Source organism: Anabrus simplex, chromosome 1, assembly GCF_040414725.1.
Source record: "Anabrus simplex isolate iqAnaSimp1 chromosome 1, ASM4041472v1, whole genome shotgun sequence".
Classification (NCBI taxonomy): domain Eukaryota; kingdom Metazoa; phylum Arthropoda; class Insecta; order Orthoptera; family Tettigoniidae; genus Anabrus; species Anabrus simplex.
The window spans coordinates 187,196,934-187,223,095 of record NC_090265.1 but is presented as its reverse complement, the minus strand read 5'-3'; the positions used below and the strand labels follow the sequence as shown (position 1 = coordinate 187,223,095).

Sequence of the window (26,162 nt, the reverse complement as noted above, 5' to 3'; positions counted from 1 at the left end):
ATCAATATTAATGGGGCTTATGGAAGAAAGAAAGCAGAACTGGCTGAGTCAGCAAAGATGCATCTGAATGTGCTAGAAGTAAGTGGTATTTGGGTAAGGGGAGATAACAAGGAAGAGATACGAGATTATAAAGTGTCTTGACAGGTGTTAAAAAGGGAAGGGCAGAGTATGGGGTAGGGCTGTTCATCAGGAATATCATTGCATGCAACGTAGTTTCTGTTAGGCACGTAAACGAGAGAATGATGTGGGGATATTTGGCAGTGGAGGCATCAGGACGAGAATTGTCTCAGTGTATTCACCATGTGAGGGAGCAGATGAGGATGAAATTGACAAGTTTTATAAAGCATTGAGTGACATCATAGTCAGGGTCAACAGCAAGGATAGGGTAGTGTAATGGGCGATTTCAATGCGAGAGCTGGAAATAGAACTGAAGGATTCGAAAGGGTGGTTGGTAAATGTGGGGAAGATATGGAAGCTCATAGGAATGGGAAGTGTCTGCTGGACTTCTGTGCTAGTATGGATTTAGCAGTTACAATACATTCTTCAAGCACAAGGCTATTCACTGCTACACAAGAACAATCTGATAAACCATAGGTATCTATTACAGATAAAACACACTTCTCACTCCGTGCACTATGGTTACAGTCTTGTTTTATAAATTACAATTAATGCAGATGTAATATAATTTTCTTACCTCATATATGGGTCTACACTTAACCATACAGCCTCGGTTAGGATCTCTGTAAAAATACAAGAGATTATTAGGATAATTAGTGATGAATAATAATACAAAGGGAAGAAGGCTAAGGAACTATAAGTTATGGAGAAATAAAGCTATGTTGATAGACAGAATACTTCGATAATAAGGAGATTATATAAATATCAAGAAACATTTTTGTTTAGAGAGGTTGAGAATGATGTGAGGAAGGTAAAAGTAAGGTAAATAATCTGTTCTAACATACTAGGTGATCCACTAGCACCGTACTTTCTGATGCTTGTTGTTTTAAGGGGCCTAACATCAAAGGTCATCGGCCCGCCGTACTTTCTACCTGTAAGTGTTCTGCATGCACTACTGATGAACGGGATACCTAATAACTAGGGCTCGGATTCGAGCATATTAGCATATTTTTTTCCTGAATAGTACACACTGAAAGAAGCCTTTCAGTGGTATTTTTATATCTCTGGGACCAACAGAATTTAAATTTATCGAGCATATAAATGCATAAAATTGCGGTTTTCAGAATAGAAGCATATAAATGCATATTCTTGTGGTTTTCGTCTTAATAGTTTGTTTTTCTTCGAATTCCCCCCCGAATTCGGGCCCTGACCATCCTTATGGTTCGAAAACAGAAATAATTATTGAAAAGCCAATCTGATGCGAATAATAGAACCGCAGGTTTTTAACCTTTAGTGAGGTCATTCACACACCTTAATTGGCCTCTGCCAGATTAGAGTGCGACTCGTCAGATAAGCTCTGGAAGCCCCAAGCATCCTTTCACTTTGAAATGTGAGGTATTTTAGTGGTGTGCCTATTTTGGGAACCAGTATTGTTTAGGTGGCTTTTCCCATGAAGTGGTGGAAGATCCGACCCGGTCAAGTGAAGTTTCTGCATTCTACTCTCAGTTCTCAGTTCGTAATCGTATCCGTACGTACCTATTGAATTCTTGTGATTTCTAAGTAAGCGATGCCTAAAGTGTGTTTTACTCCGACAATGTGCAAAGGAAGACCCTGACTCGTTTTCTACTGCCGGGAAAATTCCTTTCTGCAAAATGTGCGAAAAAAGAGTTAAGTTCTTATTGACATTTTTACTTCTACGTTCTTAAAGATATTACTGGTTAGACAGTTGAAATTTCAAGTAAGCCGTATGTGCAGCATACGGTGCCTACTTACTAGGTAAGTAGAGAGAAGTCGAAGAATTCGGAGTGTAGACCCGTTAGATCGTCGGATTTTACATTTCCGAGGCGGAAATGGACATTTGGATTTGCTGGTTTTTCATGGGATCATTGAGAGGGTGCTCATACTTCTACTGCAATATTTGAAAATAATTTCATAGTCCACAATGCTTTATTTTTGTTCATTCAATGTATTTTTTCTCACTTATGCATACCTACCTATTTATTTTCAGATCAAGATTTTGAAGGGTTTTCAATTTTCCCAACATAAAGCCATAAGTGGGCACTCAGCAAAAAAAAAAAAAAAAAAAAAAAAAACACAAGCGCTGATACAACCTTTGTTCAATCAGCAACAGCACTCAGACGAGTTCTCTTCCAGAGTTTGTAGGGCATTTCTAAGCGCCAACATACCCCTCTACAAGGTCGAACATGCTGAGATTAGAGCTCTCTTCAAGGACTTTGCAGGAAGAGAGTTGCCTCACGAGTCAACCCTATGTAAAAATTAGGTTTCTTCAGAGTATGAAAAGGTATGAATTCATGCACGATTGCTGTATTCCGCATTCTCGTTTAAACAATTTAGAAGTAATTTTAAAATGGATCTGGATCTGTCGTAATGAAGGTAATCTCTCGATAATACCTTCATTTCATGAAGAATATTCATTCAGGTACTTTTTTCACCACGTTCTACACGCAATCAGTGATGACATCGGAAGCCACCCAATTTGGTTATCTATCGACGAAACCACAGACAGTCGTGGAAGATACATGGGCAACGTTATTGTTGGGAAACTCAGTCCCAGTGAACCAGGGAAGGGCCACCTAATTCTGTGCAGGGTGCTAGATGTGACAAACCATGGTACCATTGTGCGAGCAGTGCAAGCAGCTCTGCGTAAGTATATTTTTGTTAATTTATTTTTTGAGCATTTTGCCAAAAAAGAATAAGTACAGTCTGACTATAATTTCAATGCATTCTACGTATGCTCAGTGAAGACTCTGATAGTTCTGATAGTTAAATATCTCTTACAGTCGTACGACATGTCAGAATCCTATTAACTGAATGGTTCACCCTTCATTTTATGCATTCCTGTTTCAGGCTTGCTGTGGCCAAACTTTTCAGATGAGGAGGTAAACAAAGTACTCGCATTGGTGACTGACGCTGCTCCCTACATGATTGAGGCTGGAAAGAGCCTCAAGCTTCTCTACTCGAAGATGTTACATGTTACTTGTCTTGCCCATGCAATGCACAGAGTTGCTGAGGAGCTGCACAAAAAATCGTCCAGCGTCAACAGCGTCATTTCTTCAGTGAAGAAAATTTTCGTCAAGGCTCCTTCTCATGTCCGTGCCTTCAAGACGATACATCCAGAGCTACCTTTACCTCCTGAGCCCATATTGACGTGATGGGGAACTTGGATTTTGGCTGCCTTGTATTACGCTGAAAATCATAGGGCAATTGAAGATGTAAGACTATTTGAAATGTTTAAAATCCTCTCATTTTCAAGGTTTTCTCTATCATTCTTTTCATACCTTTTACGTTTATTCCATCACACGGCGCCTAATTTTGTAATTTTCTCAGTTATTCTCCTTGGCTAATGTTTTTCAATTGTATTTTTTCCAGGTGATCAATACATTTGATGAGGCGAACAGCAAGTACATCGCAAAAGCTAAGGCTGCTTTTAAAATGAAGGGCTTGAAGCCATCCTTGACTGTCATAAAAGCCTACACGAGCGTCATTCCTGAGGCCATCCTAAAGTTGGAATCGCGACGGATGGATTTGGCTGAAGTGGTCGCTACAATACAAGGAGTCATCCAAGAAGCCGACTCGTGGCCTGGAGAGACTGGGAAAACTGTGAAACAAAAGTTGGAGTTCGTGCTGACTCGAAATCTCGGTTGGAGTTCAGTCTTGGACTTGGAGAGGATACTGTGTGGTGAGTCTGCACCACCAGAGGATTTTCCGAACTACTCTGCACAAGAAGCAGCATCATTCAAGTATTTACCTCTCGTGTCAGTTGACGTCGAAAGATCGTTCTCATCGTTGAAACTTTTACCGACTAATTTAAGAAAATCATTCAACACTGAAAACATAGAAAAAATTCTTGTTGTATAGACCAATGCAGATCTACTTCATTGACTAGCCTAATTCTGAACATTTTGTAAATGAACTTTTAAACTGTAACTTTTATAAGAAAATTTCTCATATATATACTTGAAACTTGAATGCGAGTATATTGCAGTGTATCATACATACAATTGGAAAATAAAGCTCGTATATAAAGATATGTTATTGGTTTTTTCGTTTCACTTTCCTTTATATAGTTTTTAACGGCGTTTTCTGAGTATATTCTGCATATTTAACCGCATATAATGGTTTTTCGAGCATATCTATCGAGCATATAACACATGGTTTTCGAGCATATCTGGAGATTTTATCGAGCATATCAATCTGAGCCCTACTAATAACTGATTGTTAAACACTTTCCTATCTTTACACAGATTCACTCTGTCCTCATCAATCCAAACTATTCTAGATGTATTTCCTCCCAGTTCCCAACAAGCTCACTTTTACTCCCAAAATTAATTAGAAGGTGGGGGATTATTCTTGAAAAGAGTAAGACAAGAAGAAAATCAAATAAACACAGGAAAAATGAGATAAAAGGTAAATACCAAGCAGAGTTTCAGAAGTGTATGCAACATTGCACAGAGTTGATAATCTACAGAACTTTCTTCTTTTAATCTGTCACAGTTCATTTTTAAACCAGGTATGTACTCCACATCAAATATTAATAAAAAACTTGGTTCTTTGAAGAAAAAGGTTTTGAAAAACTGCTCTAAAGTCATAACTAAGAATAAAATTCCTTTTTTCAATAATATTACAGTGTATAAGTGTTGACACTGCTGAGTAAATATTATGTTTCAAACTGAGCAAGAAAATTAACTTGTTCCTGTTAGACAAGCACAATTTACTTTTTTTAAAGAGAAAAAATTAAGGCATAAAAGCTGAAACAAAAAGATCACTAAACACAGAATGATATATTTCATCCAATCACATGGCATCTTCAGGTTTATAAATGACAATAAATAAAAATACAGATAACGTTGGAAATACTGTATATACATACAAGTAGTGTACCACATGCAATACCTTTGCATTGCTGGACAAGAAAAGTAAATTTAATAGTTGCAAGCTAAATATTACAACTCTGTCTACAAATCAACAAAATTAGTGCACAATAGGAACTCAGTATCTAGACTAATTGATACTAGGGGTTGTCTGAATAAGCAAAAATCTGGATAATCAAATTCAAAATATTAATGAAATAAAAGCTCCTTCATGTAAACAGTAATCAGATAGGTACTTCAGATGGGGTACTGTATCCCATTGCTTCTAAAATATTCCCAGAAATCTTATCAATTCCAGCTCCTTTTTAGCTTTCAACTTTTGTATTTATTAACATACGTAAATTTCAGTACTTCACATGTATTAGTCCGTTCCTCTACCCGAACATTATCCTTATGTTCAACTACCTTTAAATCTGCTGATTAAATACTTCTGCCTTTTTTAAATCCTTGCATATACACTCCCCTTATCCATTAATGATTCCTAGAACCTGTTTCTGCCAATACTTATAAATACCATTCAATTTTTCCCTAAAATTCATATGACTGCTAATTATGCTTGCCATCATGTTATTCTTTGCTGGGTATTTTGCTAAATTCTATTTCCTAGTAAGTTTCTTCAACCTTTCCTTACTTCCATAATCATCCCTAACCATTCCTTTCTAACTTGCACCTCCACCATATCTATTTATTTCTCTGTTATAATATAATGGGTCTTTAAAAGATTATGAGTGACTGCAAAATGACCTCGAGATGTGAGATGGGCAGCAGGCAATCGTTGTCGTCAGCTGTAACTCAATCCAAGTATATATAACTTCTTCCTGCATACATTGACCAGTTCAACTCAGTTTATGGATGTGTTTACGATGACTAAACAGACCAATCCTGGCATAAAAAATACGTCCACACAAATCACACTGAATGGATGGAGGAGGGCGGGGTTGTAATTGACGGAGTTTTCTAACTTGTCTTTTGGCCTCTTGATGTCTGCGGCGTTGTTTTTCAAACAAGTTGACAGTGGTGGATGTAGTGTTGCGCCACAGTGAGCAGTACACAGCACATTCTTCCCATGTCTGTATATCTATACCAGTTGTCTTCATGATGTGTTTCAGCTGGTCCTTAAAACGCTTAAGAGGGGCTCCATGAGGTCTACTGCCGGAGCAAAGTTCACCATAAAGAATTTGGTGGGGAAGCCTGGTATCACCCATGCGGTGAACATGGCCTAACCATCTCAGCTGATAACGATGATTGTTGCCTCAATGCTATTTAGCTGCGCTTTGTCGAGAACTGCCGTGTTGTGATGGTAAATGGGGTGAAAAGTTAGGTTGTGAGTTTTACAAAGAGGAAAAGTCCTCTCAGTTTCAGTTACTGTGTTGATGGAGTGAAAGTTCTTCATGGGGATCACTGTAACTACCTATGTTGTATACATTGTATAATTTAAGTTTATAACATTACCTTTATTATCACAGCTCATTCTTGTCACAAAATAAATACAACTATATACAATTACACAAATATCTCATAGATGATGTAACAAGTGTCATTCCACAACATCCTCCTTACCCTGGTCTATCTCCAAAGAGATGACCGGCTGAACTGGCCAAGTAATGAGTGTGTTGTCAGGCTGCTGCAGGATAACTGTTCTTGGGCATCTGTCTCTCCCTGGGCGCAACTCTTCTATCCTTGCTCTCTTTCACATGTGGCGGGGTCTGACGTCTTCTTGGAGAAGGACAATGTCTTTGATCTTGGGCAAATGCATTTCAGTCCTCGGATTTTTATCCCCTTGGTTACTTCTCAGTTGAAGTGTGAAAAGTTCCCCAAGACCTTTTGTTGGGTTCTGTATTCTTTTACCAGATTTTTTCTTGTACTCGGTTCTGGTCCTTCTGGAATAGACATTAGCCTTTCCCCAACTAAAAAATGGGATGGTGTCAGAAGTTCTCCCATGTCTGTAGCCCAAGAGAATGATCTGCTATTGAGAATGGCTTTAATACTTGTCAATATTGTATTGAGACCCCCTTCGTTCAGTTGGGAAGAACCAAGTACTTTTCTTAGGCATCATTTTACACAAAAGCATCCCTACTACGCCACCCCCAGTGCGATGACCTTCCAACGGATCACACTGCGAGCACAGTGGTGGTGCATCCTGGAGTCAGCCACAATCTTGTTGAATTCTGTGAGCTCGTTATAAGTGGCGAGGAACTTCTGGGTGTTGTTGGAATATAAAGGGTGCGGCACGGCACGTCTTGTCTGGTGACAAATCTCGGCATGGCTATCAAGAAACTATCTGTAGACATGTCTATACATAGCTCTAGATAAATGGCATGGGTGGCAGCACAAGTGAAAAAAACGTATGATTTGTTAACATTGCTGCCGCATCTCAAATACAGGGATCCAGTGAAGTCGATACTGGTCAAAGAGAAAGTTGCATCAACTGTGTTGTGGTCTGCTGGTAATGGCACCTCAATCATCTGCGGTCTGCTGTTGTGTGCTAATTTGCATGGTAGACAGGAATGCAAAATCTTTGTTATTTGTCGAGCTTGCAGAATCCAGAATTCTTCACATAGTTCTGCCAGTACTATGCATGTTCCTAGATGGTGAAGTATGATGTGGGTCTCTTGAATGATCAATTCGGTGAACCGATGATGGCCATCCTCAGCACTAGCATTATGTTACTTGGCAGCAGAGTACGCTTGGCCATGGCAATCAATGAAACGCGTCGTATCATCACAGGCTGTCTAAAACCTGCACTGCAAGAAAAATTGTACTCTCTTGCTGGCATCGCACTTCCTGACATCAAGCATGAGGCAGCAGCCCATGAGGAGAAGACCAAATCATTAAAATCCCAAGCTCATCCACTGCATGGACTCCAACCAGCATTATCAAGGTTAAGATCATGCAAAAGTTTCCTGAAGACCGCACAAAAACTTGAAGGAACACAACAGTACGCAAAACTCACCTAGTGGCAAGCTAGGGTTGAGCATATTGTAGAATGGTAAACATCTTGTGAAGAATTACCAGCTGGGCATATGGAGTACTGGACGATTTGGAGATCTCTAAATAGGCTGCACTTGGGTGTTACTAGGTGGAAGACCAATCTGCACAAGTGGGGATATTCAGTGGATTCTGTTTTGAGTGGCTGTGGTGAAGGGCAGACTATGGCCCATCTGCTAGATTGCCATCTTTGTCCTGCCACGTGTACTGAGAAAGAGCTGCTTGAGGCGACAAAATATTTTTTGTACATCTTTATATGTAACTCTGCTTCTGTCTGACCCCGCAGTGTGGGGGGCAACGTGTCCGCTGTCACCCGGCGGACCCGGGTTCGATTCCCGGCCGGGTCAGGGATTTTTAATTGTAAATGATTAATATCCCTGGCCTGGGGACTGGGTGTTTGTGTCATCCTTAATGTTCCTTTCCTCACTTTCAACACTTTACACTTCCACCATTACATAATACACACAGGTTCCTCACATATGGTGCAAGTAGGGGCAAAAGATCTTCATAGGTCGACGTCCTAAACAAATAGCTTTTTTTTTTTTTTTACTCTGCTTCTGACATGATATAAATAAATAAAAATCCAAGACCGTTGGGTGTTGCTCACTGTGAGACAAATCTGAGAATTGTAGTCTGCCACCAAGTCGGATGATGTCCTCGTGCAGAAATGGATTGAATCAAGCAATTTGTGAGGTGCCTGGCAATCATTCAGCATTTTGCAGTGCAGCTAGTTTGAACCATACCTCTTGGACCCTTTTGATCCAGAACGTGTACAGCTCTCTGTCTGTTAGTTTTCACCTTACTTGATCGATCTCCCCTACATCTCTCATTGTCCTTGACACTGACCTCCACTTCCATGATAGCAGATTCACTGCCTCTGTATAAATCAAATCCACCAACCATCAACAGTACCTCCACTACAACAGTTTTCAACCATATAATAATGAAATGATCACTATCAATCAGCCTTGCTATCTGGGGGAGATTGTGGGGAAATAGATTCGCTCAACCACTAAAGTCCATGCCTCCTACAACAATTCGAGGAAGGCCTTTACTGCTAATGGTTACACTACCCGACTGGTTGACTGCCAGATTTTGAGCCATGACTCCCCAAGCAACCAAACCCAGTATCCGTCATAAACACGGATCATCCTAATCTCCACAAAATCAAACATAATATGTTAAAAGAAAGCTTCCAACTTCTCCCACCCTCATCCCACACCCTTGATCTTCTTCCAAAAAGCTCCAGTTATATTCAGATTCCTACCAAAGAGCAAAAACATTCTCACTCGCTATGAACCACACTAACCCCCACCTCCACCTCCTTCTGGTTCTTTCCCCTTGAACACAACTGCAGCAAGTCCTACGATATACAAATACCCAGCACCACCAAGTCTTAACCCATACAAAGTTGTCATGGCTGCACTTTCTACAACATCTACCACTTCAATGCAGGCTCTGCCCAACTTTCTACACTGGCTTGACTAAAACAATCCAGCCAAGCAAATATGTGGCCACTACACTACCAGTAAAACTCAAACCATGAATCTTCCTGCCCCCATTCACACCTTTCTCCATCAAACCACATTCAATTATTGTTTCAGTTAAAATCCTCAAAAACATTTACCCCAATCTTCAGGATGGTTTAGTTGTCCTTCCTCTTAAAACAATAGAAAACAATACAGAATTAATTTCTTTGAGTTAAAAATGTTAGTCACCTTCGAAATACTCCCCAGTAACACTTATACATTTGTTCAAACCTTTTCCCACTGTGCGAAACACCTTTCATACTCATACCCATTCTTTTGGATGCCTTGCACCACCGCCTTCGATTCTCTTTTCACCTCTGGAATGTCTGCAACATGTTTCCTTTTCAGCTCCTTTTTCATCTGGGGAAACATAATGAAATCACAAGGTGTGAGATCTGGTGAGTAGGGTGAATGAGGAAGCAGTCTCATGCATTTTTTGCCAAAATATCACACACAGAAATGGCTGTCTGAGCTAAAGCATTGTCATGGTGGAAGAACCAGTCTCCATTCTGTCACAAATTGGCCTGTTTAAACTGAACACTCTTACGCAACTGACCCAAAATACTCAAGTAGAAGACTTGATTCACCATTCACAAAATGACAAAATCGAAGAGGTCAAAAAACATGTTGCACGAAAACTGTCACAGAGGCTCGCTACAACTGTCTCAACCCATGTCGGTTGACGTACTTACTCAGGAGGGGTTACTGAACACCCACCTGGAGGGAGAAGCCCAAACTACAAGAGTGAGGCACGCAGAAAATTACGTCCGGTTATTTTTGGGTACCCCCGTCGTGTATGTATGTATATATGAAAGTTCTAAGTTCAAAGTACACATGGTGGCACAATGTAATAATAATTTTTTGCATATGCTATTTAATCTTCATATTTTTCTCTTAAAAATCTTTGATAATCAATTTTTTTTTTCTCCCACATACCTCCATCTTTTATAGGACGGAGCTCCTCTTCTACAATTTCAAAGTCACTCTCTTTTGGCTCTCCTTCAAATGGCCTCGCCAGGACAAATCTTCTTGTTTTTGGCATTTCTCCTGTAAATGAATTAAACCTCAATTAGCATTGTATTAAAAACTTGCTTTAGGAAACTGAAAGACAACAGGAAACAGGAAAGAACAGCTGCAAAAAATGGCTCATGAAAAATTACAGTTAGCAGGAGAAAATGTATGTATGTAGGGGAGACTGTTGTACCTTGAAAATAGCGTACCTTGGAACATTTCTTTGTTTTGATTTGTGCTGCTATCTATCGAGCTCAAAGTCACTGAAATTGTAAAAATGCCACTAGGTAGCACAGATGGTGATAAAGATTCTGTTGACCCTTCGTGAAAGATAGGTTAGAGATCCAACATATGGACAATGTCCACAACTTAGGAACTTAGGTCCTGCTAGTGACAAGGCCACAGTTTTTACAAGCCCAAACTAGTGACAATACCATTGGCTTGGATTGGTTACGTCCAGCTAGTGACAATCGGGCTTGGGGAGCAAAGGGAATCTGGAGGCATAAGCTTCCAGGTTAGGGTGGCAAAGCAGCCAATAGGCCTCTATCATCCCCTGGAGTTCTGCTGAAATATAACAAACAAGTGATGAAGTGACAAAAGTAAGGTTAAAGGCGTTAACCACAATAATTTGAAACTGCACAATTTTCTTATATTCAACCATGGTGGCACCCTTGTGGGCACACATGATGCAAGGTCTATCAGAGAATAGAAAACTTGTTTCCATAACAGCTGACCGATGCCAGTCAACAGCAACACAGAAATGGTTGCAAATGCCACATTTACACAGTCTTCATTTTTATTTGTCTATATAAGTAAAAATACTTCTATGGGCAGATTGGTGGGTTCCTGGAAAACAGGTATTGTTTCACATCATTTTGAAATGCTTTTTCATCCGGAAAGATCCAGTGGAAGTACCACCCATACAGTAATTCCGATTTGTTATGTTAACAAGTGTGGTTGCTATAAGCAAAACAAAATTTTTAACATTAAAAGTAAATATTTTACTAATTTTGTATGCTATGTAACACAGAAAAGAAACTGTGTTAGTTACTACAATCACCTACTGTGAGTTTCTTATCACCTGATGAGAAAATGCCACATGCTGACTTTATTTTTGATATCCAAGGCAATGTTAGTGATCTTGGCACTCTCTTACACTTAACCACATACATATTATTACCTATTAATGCTTTAAAACTGATTAAAACTGAAATTACTAAGAAAAAAAAACCCACAGAGAAAGAGAGAGAGAGAGAGAGAGACAGACAGAAAAGGACCTACCTACATAATACAGACTTGAAGAATATGAATATTCATTACAATAACTCAGAATCTAAAAATGACTATCACCTGTTTGAAACTCAGAGCCAGACCATTTATTACTTTTGTAGATTTCCAGAAGGCGTATGACTCGATTGACCACACAATCCTTTTCCAAGTTCTCCAAGAATTTGGCCTAGACAACAAAACCCGACAGATCATCTAAAATACACTCAGAGGTACGTCTTCCAAAGTGAAATTCAGATCTGAGATTTCTGAAGCCTTTCAAATCCAAACAGGAGTTCAACAAGGAGATGGTCTTTCACCACTACTTTTCAACTGTGCTCTCAAGAGGGTCATCCACGAATGGAGATATGTTCTCCAATCTAAAGGAATTCCTAATGGAGTTCAAATAGGCTGAACTCGTGATGGTATTAATATTGACTGTGTTGCTTTTGCAGATGACCTCACTCTCCTTACTTCCTCTGATGAACTAGCGACTCAACAAATCAATTACCTGCATGAGTGTGCAGTTAAGATTGGCCTCAAAATCTTCAATACCAAAACCCACTTCATTTCTAACATCGTACAGTACATGCTCCAGCACATCTTCCGACTACCCATGGTAGCATCTTGAAAGTGGAAAGATCCAACTACCTTGGGGAATGGGCTGAATCCAACAATTTTGAAAAGTTTGCCATCTTAAGATGTGTCAACAAGTTTGAAACAGCCTTCTGACATATATAAAAAAACATCCATCTGTCAAAATGCAAAAATTCAACATTATCAAACTGTAATCAGACCTGAAGTATCATATGCAGCAGAATGTTTAACACTTTGAACACACAGCTTGATTGGAAAACTGGCAATTAAGGAAAGGAGTATTATCTGAAAAGTTCTTGGTCCCAACCTCAACGATGGTGATAAGAAATAAATTAACAAAAATACAATCAAGTAAATAATATTACATCCCTTCTTTATTCTCCTTCACCTCCCCTCCCTATCTACTCCTTTGTTTACATTGCCTGCTTCCTACAACAAGTCAGTGCTTGTTCCCCATCCACTCCTTACATGGCCTACCTGCTTCCTCCAGCATTTCAGTGTTTGTTCTACATCAGACATTAGATAGACTGTACATTTCAGTATAGAGGTGAGTCTCATAAATAATTTTCCTCCTTTTTAATTTCTTTTCTGTATGTTTATTCATTCCTAATTCTGGCTATCATTTCCAGATTTACTTCTTTGCCTGAGGTCCTAACTCAGCTTAAATACATTGTATTATGACAAGAAGATCACAACCACAATTTTTGTTATTATATGTATTTTAATGTTATACTTATTTCTGCAACATTGTCTTGTATACATATGTTTTAGTTATCACATGATCTGTTTAATTTTTATTTGGCTGAAGATGGCAACTAAGTGGCTGAAACTAGTCCCAAGACTGATGTAATACTCATATTATTTACTTGTCAATTTATTTTTCATAATTGCACTTGAACATGGAAAGAAAAAAAAAAAAAAATTTATAGCTTATAATCAAAGATGGTGTTTACAGACTTTGGAGCAACTTAGAAATATACACCCACACTGAGAAGATATCAAGCGTAATCCAGAAGAGAAGGATAACTTTTTACGATCACCTCTTCACATTCCCAGCTGAAAGAATTTGTAAATGTTTATTATCCTACTTCAGAAGTCTCAAAATGAAGTATGGAATCTTAGAAACAGATATGCAACTCAGAGCACCACTCAAACATAAACTTAGACAGGCTCACCAAGAAGTCCCAACTCAACTGAAGCATGTCCATTGTGATGCATTGAAGAAAGCACACTCTGAAAGGATGAAAACCTGGTGGGCCCGCAAGAATACAAACAATTGAGATCTCGCGGTCCTTAGTGGCCCTGAAAATGAAAATCCACAACCTGTTTCCAGTTATTCGACTGAGTCAGGAATGGAATGAAAGAAGCCCCATCTAGCGGCGAGGATAGGAATTGTGCCGGCTGCCGAAGCCTGTCGCACTCCTCTGGGGCAATGATTAACCCACTGAACAGTACGGACGTACATTAATGCCATCTGTTGACTTGGCCCAGTGCAGTACGGACGTACATGTACGTTTTTAACTTTGTACCAGAGCAGTACTTACGTAAAGTGACGTGGTTTTGAAATTAGCTCTAAGTGTGCTGGCGTCTATCAACCACATGGTGGAACTTTGTTCTCTATTTATTTTTGCTTTGAACAAGTGCTATTCTCCTTTTTCTAAGCTTCTACTGCCATCTGTCATCTTAGGGCAATCTGTACAGGCAAATTGCACGTGGCAAAAAGGAATTTGGATATAGTTATTCTTATGTTTCCTTGGCTGCTTTCCTTTAGATGAGTGGCCTTGGAACATAGTTGGTATATTTTTCCTAGCAAGTAGCCCATGAAATTGCCATTTACTAGTGTAGCAAGGAATTCATGGCATTGTGAAATATTGTGTAGATCTAACAATTGTTCTAAGGCTATATAATCATTGGGGAGCCCTGCTCTAAACTAATACAGATGAAGAAATTCATGTTGTACTGAATCTAATCTATAGATAGAGGACTGATACAAAGGGTTCCACATAGATAATAACTTCTTTCTTTTCTCTCTCTTTTTTTTTTTCCTGGTGGTTTAATGTTGCACTAACACATCAAAGGTTTTTGACAACACAAGGATGCGAGAGGGATTGGGAAGGTAGCAGCCATGGCACAGCCCCAGCATTTGCCTGGTGCAAAAATGGAAAACCATGGAAAACTATCTTGAGGACTGCCAATGGTGGGATTCAAACCCACCATCTCTTGAATGCAATAATTTCTATGTAGAAATACTGTAAGTCTTATAGTCAAGCAGAAACAATACAAAAATAAAATGTAAAACAATGACATTGTGACAAGAGACCCAACAAAACTGTAGTGACATGTACCTATTTTATTTACTTACAGAGCATAGAGATATTTATGTTTTGTAACATGAGGCCTTCTGTTTATGAGTATTGCAGATAATAATTAATCTAAAATATTATTCAAATAAAATAATGAAAAGAAGATATCAGCTTTTAAATAAATTTTGGTACTGATATAGGCCTAAGTTAATAATATGAGAAATATGAATAATGTGAGAAACTGTGCAGCAAACTTTCCTAGATATGAAGTTCAATTAAACACACAAAATCTGTTCGAAAATTTAAAATTTTGAGAAGTTCATATTGTAGTAATAGCTAAAGAAATTACAATAACTGATGCTGATAATGACAACATTAATTTCTAATGCAGGGACTGCAGAAATGACTTGTTTTTAGGGAGAACCTTCCAATGAAGGGACTTTGTCTCGGCAAGTTAGCTGCAATTATCTTGTATGTATACGTTGGGTATTCAGCCCGAAGGCTAGTTTGATCCTCCACAGCTCCAACAACAGCTATCATGTATAGCCTAGGCTTCACTGAAGAGGCATCATAGGGAAATGAGGAGTGAGGTAGTTTCCCATTGCTTTACTCATCGAGCCAGAAGTTGCTATTACATATCAGTCTGCCAAGCCCACTGAAATGCATGCACCAACCATATGAGCGATATTTTCACATCATTCATAACAGGGACTGGAAATTATCTAATTATATTTTCACCAGTTTATTACTGGTATAAACTTGGAAGAATCTACAACATATCAATGCAACATGAATGAAAAAAATTTCTTCATCAGTTATTTTGTCAAATTTCCTAACTGTTCAGAAACTATTCAAAATACAAGTACCAGTGCTAATCTTGATTCAAGAGCAAAGATGCATGAATAATACCACCACACAGCAGCAGACAGAATGCAATCACAGACAACAGAATGTAAATGAAGAGCTCAAATTTATGATTCACCACAGGATGTCCAAGGTGAGGCCAGTGACTCACCAGGAAGTAGTTAGGCAGACAGGGCCCACCACCTGTTGTTACCTCAAAGCTGCTGAAGTTGCTCAGTATCCTGTATGATAAATTACTGCATCCCATATCATGAATTTCAATGAACTCAAGATTTTTATTTTAATCATCAGCATTGTTCATTTTAGGCTGATAACATATTGTCCTCAAAGATCCAAGGTTCAGACTGACCATCCTCTGACAGTTTGATCTCTCTCATTAGGGTTTACTTTACTCTCTTTCAAACAAAAACATCCAGAAGCACTTATCTTAGCTTCAATATTAATTTTTAGAGCAGACACCACAAATACAATCCATTAACAAATAGTTTCTAGTTCATGAACCGAAGAGTGATGAAATGTAATCTAGATTCTTGACACCAAGGAGTATGTCAAAAATAACTGATAGATAGACAGATAGATATTGTCATAAATTATAGAAAATGTGACTACAGAAGGATCCACTTATTTTAGGTCTTATCACACACTACCATCTAATTCTGATAAATGTAAAACAAGGATTTTGAAATGATATTGTTGCTAATATTCCCACAAAAAAAATTACTAAACAACAACAACGACAACATCAACAATACCGAGCTCGATAGCTGCAGTCGCTTAAGTGCGGCCAGTATCCAGTATTCGGGAGATAGTAGGTTCGAACCCCACTGTCGGCAGCCCTGAAGATGGTTTTCCCAGTCCTAGCCCTTTCCTGTCCCATCATCGCCATAAGACATATCTGCGTCGGTGCAACATAAAGCCAATAATAATTAAAAATATATAATAATAATAATAATAATAATAATAATAATAATAATAATAATAATAATAATGTCTGTTAGGTCATCAGCCCAGAGGCTGGTTGGATCCTCAAATAGCACCACCAAAGGTTATGCGGTTATAAGAAAACCCCAAAAACCAATGGCAGCACCAAAATGAGGCGTACTAGGCAAGATGAGGAGTGAGGTAGTTTGCCAATGCTTTCCTCACTGGGTCAGAAAGTACTATTGCAACACGACTGACCCTATAAGCAGCACCTTTCACAACACTCAGATGCACTAGTCGTGCTCTGAATGTCATTACTCAGCACTATCCATACCCCAGCAACTTCCATATTGTCACAGCCATGGATGAGACTGGGACTTCAGTGGAAGCTACACTTTACTCTGGCCTGTGCCAAGAGATGGATGCAAAAGCACTGTATCCATCAAGACAGCAGGCAGAACAACAACAACAACAACAACAACAACAATAATAATTATTATTATAATAATAATAATAATAGGGTTTTCCCATTCCTCTATCGGGCACATAAAATACCTCTCGTGGACCAATAACAGGTACAGCCAGAAAACATCATGAGGTTGACGAAGGTCAATCTCCCCATTTTCTTCAACTTACTAGCATGATGGAAACGTCAGTTCAGGACACTACTACCCCAGGCCCTAGTATTCATACTAGTCTTTCTCGGCCATTGGATTCTCAGGGACCGAGAATATCATGCGGGAATGGATCAGAGCTTCCCAAATCTCTTTGCCCAAAGTGCAAACATTTCATTGGCACATTAAACATCAATACTCTTCTTGAGACTGGAAAGCTAAAACAACTAACAAACATACTAGATAAATTCAACATCCAAATTTTATCACTCCAAGAAATCAGGTATGCTGATGAAAATCATTTTGATTCAGACAGTTTCAGAATTTACAAAGATAAACCAGCAATCTCCCTCCCTAACACACCAGATCAATTTGGTACTGCATTTGCAGTGAAGATAAATCTTACAAAATCAGTACTGAACTTCACGTCTCCTTCTGAAAGAATTTCATTACTCTCAATTAACTCAGGAAACAAAGCCTATACACTAATCAACACACATGCACCCACAAACAACTACAATCAAGAAGATCCACAGAAAGTAGACGCCTTCTGGGAACGACTAGAGGAAGCTACAGCCAAAATTCCAAAGCATCTTATCAAAATCATTTTGGGAGATTTTAATGCCCAAATTGGCAAGGAAAAGAAGTTCAGAACCATTGTGGGACTCTATCCGGCTCACCACAGAACCAATAGAAATGGAGAAAGATTAAATGGCTTCTGCAAGAGTTTTGATTTAAAATTAATGTCAACTCATTTCGTGACACTATCACAAAAGAAAATGACTTGAAGAGTTCCTAACTTTCATTTACGGGAATTCCAGTTAGATCATTTGGCAATTTCTAAGAAAAATCAAAGGGAAATTATGAATGTTAAAGTCAAGAAAGGAGTTATGATTCTGATCACCATTTACCTCTAGTTAAAGTCAAATTTCAACCTAACAGACCCAAAATCAGAACAAACAGGAAACTGTGAATCAACCCAGAACATCTTAAAGAAAACCTTTATTGCAAATATCTCCAACCAGACTCCATCCAACTGGTTAGAACTCAAAAAAGCATTTGTAGAAGGTTCTAAAAGTATAGGCATGCCTCCCAGGAAACGCAAACACAGATGGTGGAATGAAACCTGCGACAAGGCCATTGAACTTAGAACAAGAACTGGGAAACTTGGCAGGAATTCATTAAGATCCAGAAGCAAACCTCAAAAATAACCACATGTGAGGAAAGCAAATGTAATCACAGATGATTGGCAGAAATTGAACTGGAATTCACAAAAATATAACATACAAAACTTTTACAGAACTTTCAGAGAAGACATATTAAATTACCAGGCACCTAGCCTTTGTTTCAAATGTCCGGATTGAACTCAAGAAACAAATAACCACGAAAATTGCAACTGTTAGCAAACCATTTTCAGAAACTTTTAAACTGTGAATCTCTCGGAGAACAACTCACCTTTGAAAAACACATCAAATCCAGATTCAGAACCACCTACATCAGAAGAAGTCAAACAAATTATAAGTGAACTGAAAAATAACAAAGCTCCAGGTGAAGACGGTATAATTGTCGAAATGTGGAAAATTGGTGGCGAAAGTCTTGCCTCGAAATTTCATGCTATTCTCAGCGATATCTGGATCATGGAAAAGATTTCTGAGGACTGGAAATGTGCACTAAATCATCCACTGCACAAAAAGAGGTGATAAAATTGACATCAACAACTATAGAGGTATCTCCTTGGTATCACTTACCTACAAATGTTTTTCCAAAGTTCATTGGAGAATACCAGGCAGGTTTCAGAAAGGGCAGATCATCACAGAACAAATACTCAATCTCAAAACTATCTTACAAATGCGCAAAACCAGACCTTCGTAGACTTTAGAAAAGCATATGACTCCATAGACCGACAGACACTTTTCAAAGTACTCGAAGAATTTAAAGTAGACAGAAAAACAAGAGAATTGATCAGACAAACATTAACGGTCACTACTTCCAAAGTTAAAATCTTAGGAGAAATATCTGAGCCTTTTGATGTCAACACAGGGGTTCGACAAGGAGATGGACTGTCACAAATCTTTCTAGAAAAAGTAATCAGAAACCGGGAAAAAGAAGTTAAAAGGAATAACTCTTGGCAGACAACTGAAAAAAAATTCATGTGCAGTGTCTAGCTTTTGCAGACGACCTGGCAATTCTTTCTAATAATAGGCAAGAAGCAATCCACTTCCTCGAAAACCTACATGAAATTGCAGCCAAAATAGGACTTCAAATATTATATGAAAAAATCCAGTACATCGAAGGAGCCTCTTGGTTTCTAGACGGGCAAGCTATGATGACTAAATTTGGACAAATTTCCCAAATAAATAAATTCAAATACTTTGGAGAAATGATTCAACCTTCTGGATTAAATCATGAAGCAAATAAGGAGAGAATTACTAAATTACAGAAAGCATATCAAATCACTTGGAACACATATAACAAAAAATCATTATCTCGGAAAACAAAACTAAGACATTATAATACAGTAATAAAACTAGAAGCATTATGCGCATTGGAAACCTTAATCATTGGCAGTAGATCACTCATGAAACATATAGAAAAGCAACAAAGAAAAAGTTTACGGAAAATTTTCGGCCCAGTCTGCACAGAGGGAATATGGATGAAAAGGAAATCTCATCAAATTTACTGCCATACTGAAAAAATCTCAGACATCATCAGGAAAAAGAGGTTGAAATTCTATGGTCGCAATCTGAGAATGAACAACGATAGACTGACCAAAAGAATTCTAATTCTTGCCCTAAAACTGGAAGTCAAGAACAACTGGCTAAACGAAATAGAATCAGATCTTCAGGAAATCAACATCAATGAGGAAACTGTGAAGCATCAATCTGCTTTCAGAACACTGATTAATAATCATTGTTTCGCAGAGCCAAAAGCTAGAACTAATAAAACCTGGACAGAAGAACTAAGAAGAATTTCAGTGAGAGGTTGAAGAGATTTTGGGAAGAGAAGAAAGCAAAATCATGAGCGAAATAAGTTCAAGCGTGCTCCTCAGTTGGGCATAATGATGTGAAAATAAATAAATAATAATAATAATGCCAATGTATCAGTAAAATATATGGAGCTTTTGCGAAACCCTTTTTACATTTAAATAACAGAAAATCAGTATCAGAACATTTCATCACCAGATCAGACTGGTCTTTCACATTTGAACTCCCTTAAATAATGACCCACTGTGCAAGGATTCAATCCCATAAGCCTTCCATAGAAGAGTTCAGTGTTGAATCAAATGTTCTACAAAACTAGTCAACATAAACTATTCAGAGGGAGTCCAAATTTTACAAGCAAGTGAGGCTAGATTGCTGGTTGTTAACAGAGGATTGTAAGGGTAGTTAGTGTAGCATATTCACAAAGAAAAAGTTGTACCTGGAGACTGCTGTTATGTGATAAGCTGCTGTGGAACTGTAGGGACAAAACCTTTTAGTTTTAAAATCTCAGATGCATTGCCAAGAGAAACTACAATGTCACTGAGCTGCAATATTCCCATTCAGCATGGGTTGCAGTCTAAAATTCGCAATGCCTAACCTCCATGGTAAAAATTTATAGGCCTACGTATATTGTCAGAAAATCTCTGATCAATTTACCCTACAACATGCACCTCCCGACAAGGTGGCATAATCAATCAATCAATCAATCAATCAATCAATCAATCAATCAATGATTATGCTGTCGACCAGGTGGCAGGTTCCCTATCAATTGCTTACCTAGCTTCTTTTTAAAAAATTTCAAAGAACTCAGAAATTTATCAAACATTTTCCCTGATAATTTATTTCAATCCCTTACTCTTCATTCTATAAATGAATATTTGCCCCAATTTGTTCTCTCGAATTCCAACTTTATCTTCATATTATGACCTTTTCTACTTTTAAAAGCACCGCTCAAGCTTATTTGGCTACTAATGACATTCCATGCCATCTCTTCACTGCCAGCTCAAAACATATCACAAAATCGAGCATCTCGTCTCCTTACTCCCGTCTTCCCAGCCCAAAATTTGCAACATTTTTGTAACACTACTCCTTTGTTGGAAATCACAAATCTGCTGCTTTCCTTTGGATCTTTTCCAGTTTTCATATTAAGTAGTCCTGGTGTGGATCCCATACACTGAAATTTGGGTCTTTCTAGAAACTTATATGCCCTGTCCTTTATATCCTTACTACAACCCCTAATTATTCACATAACCATGTGAAGAGATCTGTAACCTTTCTTAACAATCTCCCTAAAATTATTACCCCAGTGAAGATCATTCCTTATATTAACACCTAGATAGAGTATGCACACTTTTTAGTGACAGATTTTTGTACTCGGTTGAGGAGTAAGAAGGGAGCACTGCCGGTTCCGGTAGTACTGCCAACTGAATGAAAATGAAATCTGAATTGAATCGATAATATGATCGATCGATATGAATTTTCTAAACCTTTATTATCTTACGCCAACGCCCGATGCGAAACGTGTTCCTAGCATGAATTCTATAGTTTGGCTTTGCTGTGTAAACAACAACAGTACGAGTACTTAAAGTGTATGCCAGATGTCGCACAGCGATGATAAGCGATTCTTAGTTTGTGTTTCAAAGGTTGCCAATACGAATCTCGAAGATAACCAAAGTCGACCGATTCAGCACTAGGGTGTAAATCTATCGCTAAAAAGTGTGCAGATAACACAGTAATTAAAACTGAGAGGACTATTTCTTTTGGTGAAACTTACAATTTGGATTTTCATCCTGTTTACCATCGTACCATTGTCCGCTGTCCATCTCGCAACACTCACAACACTCACTCACAACACTGCAGTTGCTCACAATCCTGCAACATTTACTGCTCTATACAGTATAACATCATCCGCAAATAGCCTTATCTGCGATTTCGGTTCTTTACTCATATCATTTATATATATATATATATAAGAAAACATAAAGGTCCAATAATACTGCCCTGCAGGATCCCCTCTTAATCGTTAAAGGATCAGGTAACACTTCACCTACTCTAATACTCTGAGTTCTATTTTCTGGAAATTTAGCCACCCATTCAACCACTCTTTTGTCTAGTCCAAGAGCCCTCATTTTCATCAGTAATTTCACATGATCTACCCTATCAAAAGCCTTGGTATGGTCAATAGCAATACAGTCCATTTGATCTCCTGAATCTAAAGTATCTGCTATATCTTGCTGGAATCCTACAAGTGGATACAAAGATAGACAATAGCAATACAGTCCATTTGACCTCCTAAATCTAAACTATCTGCTATATCTTGCTGCAATCCTAAGAAGCGGATATAGAGATAATGTCCAGTTAGAGGAGGTGACTACTACTGGGGAATTACTGAAATTTACCTACGATAATAAAGACATTTTCAAAAGGATACAAAAGTTAAAAGCTAAAAAGGCAGCTGGCATAATCACTGGAATAACCTTTCCTAAACCCAAACTGCCTTCTATCAAACCAGTTCGTAATTTCACAAATGTGTCTGATATAATCAGAAAAAAATGCCTTCCCAGAGCTAACAAACAACACATGTCAACCTGACTGGCCATTAATAATCTGGTTTATATTTATCACCCTTCCCCATGTTTACTGGGGCTACTTTTTCAACTCTCCATTCATATGGTATCACTCCTTCATGCTGATAGTAATCAAATAAGTATTTCAGATATGGCATTATATCCCAACCCATAGCCTTTAATATATCCAAAGAAATGTTATTAATGCCAGCTGCCTCTTTAGCTTTTAACTTTTGTAACCTTTTGTAAATGCCTTTATTATCATAGGTAAATTTCAGTAATTCACCAGTATTAATTGCCTCCTCTATCTGAACATTATCTTTATATCCACTTACCTCTGCATACTGCTGACAGAATACTTGTGCCTTTTGTAATTCCTCACATATACATTCCCTTTGTTCATTAGTGATCCCTGGAATGCCCTTCCTGGAACCTGTTTCTGCATTAAAGTATCTATACATATCCTTCCATTGCTCCCTATTATTCATATGGCTGCCAAGTATGTTTGCCATTATGTTATCATCACTGTTGTTTTTTGTTTTGCTAAATTCAATTTCCCAGTAACCTATTTCAATCTATCCCTACTCCCACAACCATTCCTAACTCTTCTTTCTAATCTGCACCTCCTTCTTAATCCCTTTATTTCCTTGTTATAATAGAATGGGTCCTTACTGTTCCTTACCACTTTTAAAGGTACATACCTGTTTTCACACTCCTCATTTTTTATTTACCATTTTCCATCGATCATAATTGCTTTTTAAAAATTTTTCCCCATGCCTCACTTATCACACATAAGATATTGCTTAATAGTCCTACTTTTACAATATTCCTTTCTATCACATTTACCATATTTTTAAACATAACAAAAACAGCTTCATGGTCTCTTATACCATCTGACACACACACACACACACTCTCTCTCTCTCTCCTTCTTCGATGCTTTCCAAAGTATGTCCTCACTGTTGAATGTAAATCTTCACCATGTCCCTGTACCTGAGTCTTGGTCGCTCTCTTGGTCTTTTGTCTTCAAGTTTTAAATCATACATATATATTTTTTTTTTAACCTGTTATCTCCCATGTGTCGTATATGTCCATACCATCTCAGTCGCTGCGCTGTTATTCTGTCCTGCAGTCTTACAACTTGAGCCTTCAGTTTCTCTATAAAGCTCATACAGGTTTATCAGCACCGCGTCTAGAATATTTTTCCCTCTAGTTGGTTCCATCACTTTCTGATTCAATTGTCCTTCCCATATTAACTTATTCACAATTTGTTGGTGATGCTTTCTGTCGTTCGCATTCCCTTCCCAGTTAACATTTCATAAGTTCAGATCACCTGCTACAACAACCACCCTTTCTGTGTCATTCCCCACATAGCTGATTCATCATCATCATCATCATCATCATCATCATCATCATCATCATCATCATCATCATCATCTTCATTTCCCATTTCCAGCTTTCCAGGTCGGGTTGTGAATCAAGGACCTCCATCGCTACCTGTCTCTCCACCACTCTTCTCCTTTTTTAGGTACATCTTCTGGTTTTCCTCCCCTCTTCTCTATGCACTCCCACACAGAATCAGTCCATCTCTTTTGGGGTCTTCCTCGTGGTCTCTTTCCTGTTAACTTCCTGAAAAATTTTTTTTTTGCACTCTCTCTTCTCCCATCCTAATCATATGCCCGTACCACTTTAGCTTTGTTGTTTCTATTGTGTCTTGAAGTTTCAAGATTCTTGTCCTTTTCCTTATCTCTTCATTTCTAATTCTGTCCTTTTGGTCTTGCCCTCGATACCTCTTAAGAACTTCATCTCCGCTGCCTGTATTCTACTCTCCTCTCGTTCTGTTGTAGTCCACGATCCAGCTGCATAAGTTAGTATGAGTTCATAATAGGTTGAACATGATACTTTCTTGCATCTCTTTGGGACATCTTGGTTCCACAAAATACCCCTTACACTCTGGTAGAAGCTGTTTGCTTGTTGTATTCTTTTCCAAATTTCCTCAGTTATCTTTCCATCATCTGTGATCACACTTCCCAAGTACTTGAAACTTTTAACCACTTCCAGAATTTTACCATTCAGTTTTATCTTTCCTCTTCCTTCCTTCCTTCCTTCCTTCCTTCCTTCCTTCCTTCCTTCCTTCCTTCCCTCCCCTTGTCTTGTTTTACTTTTCTCTGTGCTTAGTTTCATCTTAAATATCTCTTGATTCCATACATCTACTGGTTTTTGCACTTCCGTTTCATCCTCAACCCATATCGCTATATCATCTGCAAACAACATGGCTTTTGTTGCCTACCTTCCCAATTTCTGTTTAATGTTCTTATGAATTTCATCCATGACTATGATGAATAGTATGGGGGATAGTATACTTCCCTGTCGGGAGACCAGTTTCAACTTTAAACCATTTTGTGGGTGGGGTTAACTTCCAATAAGTAACAAGGGGAACCTGATCCCTACAGAGCGCATACCCAGGTGGTGTATAGGGAGACCCTACAGTACGTAGGGCTGGTTGAAATAACCAATACAACTCGTGGACCAACAGGTAGCCCAATTCCTGGGGGCTTTAAAATACTGGGACACCCTGGTCATAAATACGGAGGGCCCTTGCCCTGGGTTATGGGTGAAGACATCAACGGCATCTACGGCGAAGAAGATGGACTTCGGTACGGTGGAGATGGCGGAAGGGGCAAACCCATAGCGCGTCTGTACTCCAGAGGAGCAGCTACAAAAGGTCTCCGAATCCATGTTTGGGGCGGCCTAAGCTGAACTTGGCAGAAGGTAATAAAATGCCTTTGGGAGTGGTGAACCTATCATACAAACAGCCTATAAAATGAGTGCGAGTGAATCGATAGCTGATTATCTTATCAAATCATTTTCTGCAACAGTGCCTATTATCTTTATAGATAAATCTTTCACCTAGAATTTTATGTTCCTCATCCTTAACTTTTCTGTAGCTTACAAATTTTTCTTTCACCACAGTGGTGATAAAAGTTCTATGGAATTTTGTTCGTAGCATACCAGAACTCTTCGAACATATCTGTGATGCTCTTTCACTTAGTTAATCTAATTCATCAATTACATAACTGAGAGTCTCATAACTATATGCTGAGATTTGTTTAACAAAACCTACTTAAAGGCAAATAGTCATTTTCACTTATATCAATTTATTAAACAAAATCTCATGGATCACCATCTGAAACCAACTATACTAGACTTTGATCTGAATTCACCGACAGCCACAACTCGCTGGAATCATTGGTCCCAAAACTTCCTAAGAGAATTTCCAGAAGTTACAGAAGAGCAAAAGCTACATATGCTAATACACAATATTTCTCCTGTCGACTACGAACACATTAGTCACTGACGTTCTTATATAATGATGCAATATTTAGCTTAAGATATTATATGTCAACTTGGTAACAAAATATTCGCTAGACATCAACTCTTTACTTGGTGGCAACAACCTAACAAATCAATCGACTGGTATCTACTATAGAATCACTAAGAATTTGCTGTAG

The 26,162-nt window shown here is 38.4% G+C and overlaps 1 protein-coding gene across 5 annotated transcripts in view; it reads right to left on the bottom strand.

Moving 5' to 3' along the window:
• LOC136885463 (prostaglandin reductase 1) overlaps positions 1-26,162 on the bottom strand; it is a 125,719-nt gene that overhangs the window by 77,578 nt on the left and 21,979 nt on the right. For 4 of the 5 annotated variants that reach the window (XM_067158054.2, XM_067158062.2, XM_067158027.2 and 1 more), the window contains exons 2-3: positions 10,463-10,573; positions 695-740 (exon numbers count right to left, since the gene is read on the bottom strand). In XM_067158054.2, coding sequence (XP_067014155.2) covers positions 695-740; positions 10,463-10,568 — 152 coding nt within the window. In that variant the 5' untranslated portion in view covers positions 10,569-10,573. Of the gene's footprint in view, positions 1-694; positions 741-10,462; positions 10,574-15,569; positions 15,698-26,162 lie in introns of those variants that run through there. The other variant, XM_067158048.2, reaches the window with a different exon arrangement.